General features: G+C 45.3%; 1 protein-coding gene across 1 annotated transcript; it reads right to left on the bottom strand.

Moving 5' to 3' along the window:
- Nucleotides 1-382: 382 nt before the first annotated feature.
- Nucleotides 383-4766, bottom strand: LOC112453945. Its single transcript, XM_025015007.1, has 4 exons — nucleotides 4620-4766; nucleotides 2891-3801; nucleotides 488-2805; nucleotides 383-408 (listed from the first exon to the last, which is right to left on the bottom strand). Exons 1-4 carry the CDS (start codon nucleotides 4764-4766, stop codon nucleotides 383-385), a joined length of 3402 nt encoding a protein of 1133 aa, XP_024870775.1.
- Between the last annotated feature and the right edge of the window lie 2815 nt (nucleotides 4767-7581).

The raw sequence follows: 7581 nt of genomic DNA, 5'->3' as shown, positions 1-7581 counted from the left end.
AACTGTATTTTTATTCTTAACATAAAAATGCAATATGTAATACATGTATAAATGTTTGAAATATGAAATACATATAAAGTACGTAAAAAATATGAAATACACATGTGTCATATCTTTATTAATATTCATTCCAATACTGTAATATAATACTCACAATACGTTATACTATTACATACATATACTACTGCATACGTTATACTATTACATACATGCATACATACATGCGTACGTTACAAAGGTATTCGGTAATGTCCCCACGGTAACGTATCGGTCGAATCTGGTATAACGTATCGCTTATCGTCGTACGGACTCAGAGCAATTTTTGTTTCGGACACGGTGTACACCTCGTGCAACTTCGATCGTATACAGGATTGCCGTCGCGTCATTTCAATTTCGTCTCGCAGACATCTCGTGTAATCGTCGAACGTTATAGTACGCGCTATGACGTTGCTCTTGACACCTTTCGCTTTTTTACAGTCTTTCTTACCATCCACTCTCAACGCGTACATCTTCGCCCTGAGTCCAACGAATTCGGTCATGATCGCACCGTTATTCTCGTCCTTCATCAAGCCCGGCACTTTTTTGTTCTCGAGCGTTATACCGTACTCGTTGTCGATCGCGTAATCGCTCGTGTCGAATCTAACGATATCACGTTTCACGTTCTCGTACACATCCTCGCACTCGATGTGGTATATAAGGCTGTCCGTATCGGTGTACATAATTCTACACATGTCACCATACAGGGGAGACATGTACTCGTGATGAAATTCGTACAAACAGACTTTCGATATGTCGAGAATGCACATGCCGACGTAAATAGGTTTGTAAAATTTAACCTCAAGTTTTCGCAGTTCAACGGCTATCAGATTTTCCGAAAACACGCTCCTGCTATGAAAATTTGGTTTCGAGATCAGTGCCTCCGCGTTGCATCTACCTTTCCACTTTGTCAGTAATTTTACATCGACGTGATTGCGAACATTTTCCATCGTTTTCCCGAAAACCGCGTTGTTCATCAATTTATATAAATTTTTCTCAAAATCGTTCTTGGCCAGTGTTCTAAATTTCGTATTGAGCTCGATGTAAGTGCGGAGCCACGTAGATTGAGTGAATTGCAATACGCGATGTATCTTTGTGACCCGAATGCCGTGTCGCGTGCACTGCTGTAGGTTGCGATAATGGATGACGTAACGCTTCTTATCGTACAGCGTGGCGAGAAGTTTGTCCTGTCGTTTGCCGGGCGGTTTGTCGCGCGTCGGACAGAACGGTAGGTCAGCGTGCGCGTCGTGTATATTCTGCGGATACTCTAGATCGACCTCAAGAATATAACCCGTGGGCGAATCCGAAGCGATCGCGCTAAAGTCGAAATTTGAAACGTCTTCGACCCATCGAAACTCCGCGTAGGGCAGTGGCTCACACATCGCCCAGCCGTACAAGTTGTTTACATCGAAGTACATCAAATACGACGACGGTTTCGATGAATCGTACGACTGCATGTACTTGTTGTTGGCCCGCGCGTATCTGCCGGAACATTGACTCAGACCACCGCGTATACCGCGTTCGATGAACATAACCATGTCAATGTCGGTGAGCAGTTCGAAATTTACGCGAGTATGCTTTAACATGGCGTCCCATGTGAAACCTGGCAAAGTATAGTAGTACGCGGGATCAAGTCCGTAACTCGCTATACAACTGTCGCGGAAATTTTCAAAAACGTCAGCTAATAACAAGACATCGGTCTTTAGATACAGATCGCTGTATTCGCCCAAGGTTCGAACGGAGAACCGTCGCCAGACGTTAGCGGCGTGCTCGTAATCGCTCTCGGATACGGTGTCACCGGTCAAGGAACTGTAAAACGATTCGCGCGGTGGTAAACACGTGTCCTCCAGCTTGTCCACACAATCCACGTATTCGTACGGAAATACGCCTTTTCGCGTCAAAAGATCAAAATTCTCGGTCGATAATTGTAAAAATTGAGAACGTACAATTTTTAACTTATCTCTGCATAGAAAAGATGCTAATTTATCGAGGCTGCTACTCAAAAATTTATACGAATCGATAAACCGTAATTTTATGTCGCTTCGCGAATCTGATTTTTCTGCGGTATCTTTAACGTGTTTCGTGAACGAAATGTATTTTTCTTTCGTGATTGGAAGTAAGTCTACGTGTCCTTCGTACGCTGTAGCTATTTCCTTGATAATAAAATGCGCGTCGTAACCCGATAAATTATGAAAAATTATTGGAATGTAATGCGAATCTGTGTAATTTAGATTACAGTTGGAATGCGCGGGACCTCTATAACGACCGGTCAGATGACAATGATCGCGTACTCGCACGTCGTCTGGCTCGAACGGTTTTTCGCAAATGTGGCAATGCGTCGCACTGTGAAATATCTCCCGCTCGTCTCGCGTTAATTCCGTCATGCAAACATTACCGGATAAGATACTCTTTACGTCGTGTGCTAAACGTCTTAGTTCCTCGACGAACCACGCGACGCAATCCTTATCGCGACGAAATCGATACGCGGATAACGAGTCGTCGTACGAGCACCGCACGTAATATCCTACGCTAAATACTCGATGATGTTGAGACGTGTATATGGACGTTGTCGGATCCGCATCCGTCTTCTCGAGGGTACATTCCAGGTCGGCGTACACGACGAACGGAACTCGTTCCTTCCTGCTGTGATTCTTAAAACTCAGCCACTTGTCGTCCTCGCTCGGTAGTCGGATCGCACAGTTGTTTATCTCTCGGCAGTCTACTCCGTGGGCTTCCAATTTCTCGCTCGATCTAAAATAATGTAAACAACTGCAAAAGAAAAACACATTTTTTTTTAATTTTTTATATTAAAAATACTTTTATAATTTTATTAAAAAGGAGTATAGGTACTCACCGATCGCAAAAGTATTTCCGACCATTGTGCCTGCTCAATTGCGAGCTAACGAGACGCGATAGATTTTTTATCCACGCGAAATGCCCCACGTTGTTGTCTCGCGGGTCCTGCACGTACAGCAAATTGACGTGCTTTTCTCTCTTCAGGTCGGTGAGCTGTATCGGGAGAACGGTTGGCGTCTTCTCTCCCTCGATGGTATACACATTGATGGATATATCGTTGAGTCGTTCGAACTTTTTAATCTGTTTCAAAATCATTGGAAACTCAATGCCTTGTAAATTTAATACTGTTGTGTAATGTCGGTACGAGGATTCCCGTTCTGAATGTCTTTCGACTGGATGTAAAGCAGCCACCACTGACCACGCGAAGCATGCATTGTCCACAGAATGCACGTTGATCACCGCTTTCTTCGATTTAATTTCTTGCGGTAAATTGATGTAACATCCCGCGTGCAAAGGATTGTATTTGTTCACGTTCACAGTCAGATTGAGTATACGCGACAACGCCCACCCGCTGTCGCGTTCCTGAAACTCTTCGAGACGTGATAAAGTAGGCTCGATAACGTGTTGCTCGTACCACTCGCGCAGATCGGACGCACGAAAGAGTTCATAGTTTCCCGTGCCGACACTTTTGTTCGCACGTTTGTCACCCGTCACAAACTCGCCGTTGAACACAGTGTTTATCTTTACACTTGCGTGTCTTTGCATGACGTTCCGCACACGATCGATCACGATGACTTCAGCGTCTTCGAGAAATTTTCGCGGTTCGATGTAATTGATATTTATCACCGCACCGGTCGATACACGGTTTTCGAACGCGGCATCGATCTCTCGCCAAACGAGTCTTTCCGCGTTATCGTCACTACTAGCGGCGCCCGCCGCGTACTCACCACCGATATGTACGAACCGTCTCTGTAATAGAGTCTTCGCACCTTCGAGTCGTGCGATTCTTGCCACTAAAGATTGTCTGTTTACGCGGCTCTCATCTGTGATTGAGAGCCGCGGACGATTGGAACGACAGTCTTCTTCGAGCTGCTCAATAAACTTCTCGCATCGCTGTTCTCATGCAAGATATTCGCCCAAGGTAGCGATTTGGTTGGATTGTTCCAACAGGTTGCGTTCCGTTTTATCGAGATGTTCCATGTTTTTGTTTTTTAATATTGTCTTTTTTAAATAACGTCACATTCTTCGATGGAGCACTTGCACGTGATTCGATCGCACGCTGAACAATATCGTTTGCCACTTTGATAGTAGTCAGACATAGCATAATGAGGCAAGAAGTAAGGGACATTATGCTCCCAATTATCATGATCATCACAGTCACGTTCAAAGGTTTTTTGAAGCATCAATAGATGGGGATGATTAGGATTATCGAGCCAAGGGCATACCCTTGGGTACATATACAAACGTATCGAATTGTTCATCACCACCAATTTGACGTATTTCCCAATACCTGTGTGAATTTTAATGTATGTTGCTTCACAATCATCGAGCAGTTCACAAAATTTAGACGCCCAATAGCGATAGTCAGCAATAGGCACAACGTCAGTACAGCGAGCTACACGTGATTCTTTCTCGCTAACGCACTCGTCCCGCAGCCGTCGATATACTTTTTTTCTCACGATAGAATTCCAGTCATATGGAGAAGAGATATCGATCACGACTCTTTGTCTAGCGAAGCGTTGACCGGTTCCGCGTATACCGAGTTCGCGATCGCGAAGAAACTGTACCGGCGATATTCGTCGCACATCCCTCAATTTCACTCCTTGATCTTCTTCACGCAAACCATTGATGATATCTGTTGTAATACATTCCATTTGTATATCACGGTCAGATTTTGGAGGCTCCACAGATTCCTCTTCAATTATCCACACCATGTTGCGCACGTTGTGTATAATGTCCCACTCGCGATAATGTTTTTTATTACTTCATGCAAGTCGGGCACATGTTGCACGGATATATTTGGAACAATGGAGTATTACGACAATCTGTGCAAAATTGAACGTTCATTACCTCGTACGGTTCGGTTACATGCTCTCGATATTTACGTATGTGCTCACCAGTGTCTGGTGCAGCGATCATACACGAATAACACAGGTTATCTGAACCATATTCAAAATAAAAATAAATTGCGCAACACTTCGTACGTTCATCTAACGCTAAAAATTCGGGACGCGACACTATTTTTTTCATAACTTCTCTACGGTTATCGTCTCTATCGCTGTTATAAGTGCTGTCCGGTGACAACGGACGATTCTCGTTGGATGAATCTGCATCCATTATTGCCTCGAAATTATTGTTTTAAAAACCGTGATAATATTTTTTTATCGTGTACAAATCGGGCACATATTACGCGGAAATATCATATACAATGATTCACGACATCTTGAACAATACCGGCCATGCGTCGTTCCGCGTCTCTCAACGAAGTGTTTTAGGCGAGCGTACATGCCGAAATTAAGGTTCCATAGAGTAACCATGCATGGAGCACATAGTGCAAGTGCACCACCCGTTGAATAATAAAAATAAATTACACAATGTCTCACACGTAGATTTAGTTCAACGATTTCCCAACGCAGCACTATTCTATCGATGACTTCTTCATGATTGTCGTCTTCGTCACTAAAATAGTCGCTGTCGTCCGTTAACTCGCGATCCATATCTGAATTATTGCCATCTCCTTTATCGTGAAAAATATTCTTCCGTATTGAATACTTGACACAAAAAAACTTTACCCGCAAATATGAACGTTCGCGTCGCGAAAGCTAGCCGAAGACTGTGATCCGCAAAATGTGGATCCATAATCATCCTGGCGACAATGAATGTTATGCGTTTGTATAATTATCGTTAGACATATTTTGTTTATACATTCCAGCAGCCGGACATCGGCGCTCGCTTTTTGTAATATGCCGCGCCATAACCGAATACCGCCGCGACGGTTAAATCGTAATCTGCAGCGGCTCTTTCTAGAAAAAACATGAAGAGGACTCCGCAACGGTTGAATCGTCATCGGTGCCAAATTTTATCAATTGTTTACCTCGGCTACTTTATCTTTAAACCGTCGTCGGACCATCGGCGCTCGCTTTTGTAGTGTGTGAGACGCCGTAACCGAATGGCGGCTCGCATGTTCTAGAAGGGTGAAATCATTGCAGAGACAAGTGTCTAACTCGCTATTTTGTTTACAGTCGCAAATCTGTGCATCGACGCGATGTTCCATCTATCGAGTAGAATTGTTTTTTAGTGCGCTACCGTAGTACGTAAAAATCCAAAAATATGTAAAAGAAAAAGAATAAAAAAATGTATTTTTTTAAATATAAATCACGACTTAATTTCTTCACATGCATTTCCATTTGAGTCGTATATGCGACGTTCGACTCGAACCACTCAGGCCACTTGAAATTTAAGGTATATCATATATCGTAAACTATGAAGCCATGCTCCGGCGACGCTCGCCTATTCGTATATCGTAAACTATGAAGCGCTCGCCTTTGTAGCGTGAGACTTCGCTGGAAGCGACTATCAGTTTACACGACCGCCATTATATTTTTCTCTGGCGACTTCAGTCTCATCGTAGCCGTGAGCCTGCTTGAACGTGTTTCGCCCGAAAATATTTTTTTCGAGGATTAGTGACGCCTTTGTGATTGTTTTTTACTTTCTTGTTTGTGATGCCTCCAAACCTTCCCCCGTATCAGGCTAAATACGTAAAATTAAGTGAAATTGTGGAAAGTGCCGAAGATTTAAATGATTTTAATTTTAATTTTAACGACTTCGATAATTTTAATTTTAACAACTTTGATGATTTTACTTTTAACAACTTTGTCGCTGCTCTCCCGCGTCTCCCGCGTCTCCCGCGTATCCCGCGGACGAACGGTGGCGGACGCGGGCTGATCCCCCGCGGGCGGCCAGTATTAAACATTAATATCGCGGATTTTTTTGATTCTGATTTTGACATTGATAACTTTGAATCTGATAGTGATAGTGAGATTCAGGAGGCAAGGTCCGCCGCTCCCCCGCGTCAGCCACCCGCGCCCCGGCTCCCAACAGTTCAGGTGGGCACGCCACCCGGTGTTCACGCGGGCGAGCGCTGCGGAACGCTCTCAACCTCCCGGCCATCGGACGCGGGCGAGCACAACCCGCGCCCCGGCTCCCAACAGTTCAAGTGGGCACGCCACCCGGTGTTTCACGCGGGCGAGCGCTGCGGAACGCTCTCGGCCTCCCGGCCATCGGACGCGGGCGGGAACAAATTTACGCCGACTTCCTCGCGTTGAGACGGATGCCGGCGGGTCGCGGCCATGGGGCCCCCCCTCGTCGAGATTGAGGTATTTTCTTTTTTGTTTCTTTTTTGTTTCTTTTACTTAAAAATTAATAACGTGGGAGCGAGAGAGAGACCGCGCTGAGGGAAAGACAACGCGAACGAGACGCGGGCGAGTCGTGTGACGTCACGCGGACCGACGTGGCCGTTGGACGCGGACCCCCATCCTCCCGCGGCGCGCCGCCGATAAAATTCCAGTAGCCGAACGGCGCCCATCGCCTTTGTATACCCCGCGCCGATAAAGTGACAACCCCCCCTCCCCCTCCGGACCACCCTCGGCGTAAAACGCGGACACCCCCCCCCCTCGGCGGTACCCTTGTCAACGATACGTTTATTAACATTTAATAAACATGTCCCGACATGCTCGCCGACCACCCCCC

The sequence above is a fragment of the Temnothorax curvispinosus genome, unplaced genomic scaffold (genome assembly GCF_003070985.1).
Source record: "Temnothorax curvispinosus isolate PA1 unplaced genomic scaffold, ASM307098v1 QBEX01000377.1, whole genome shotgun sequence".
Lineage (NCBI taxonomy): Eukaryota > Metazoa > Arthropoda > Insecta > Hymenoptera > Formicidae > Temnothorax > Temnothorax curvispinosus.
Note: the sequence above shows the minus strand (reverse complement) of the source record. Positions and strands in the feature narration are given on the sequence as shown.

Coding starts and splice junctions, on each gene's coding strand:
- LOC112453945 (XM_025015007.1), bottom strand. CDS start 4,766: ATGGTGTGGATAATTGAAGAGGAATCTGTGGAGCCTCCAAAATCTGAC. Junction 3,802..4,619: donor ATGTGCGACGAATATCGCCG/GTACAGTTTCTT, acceptor ACTCTATTACAG/AGACGGTTCGTACATATCGG. Junction 2,806..2,890: donor CGGAAATACTTTTGCGATCG/GTGAGTACCTAT, acceptor TTTCTTTTGCAG/TTGTTTACATTATTTTAGAT.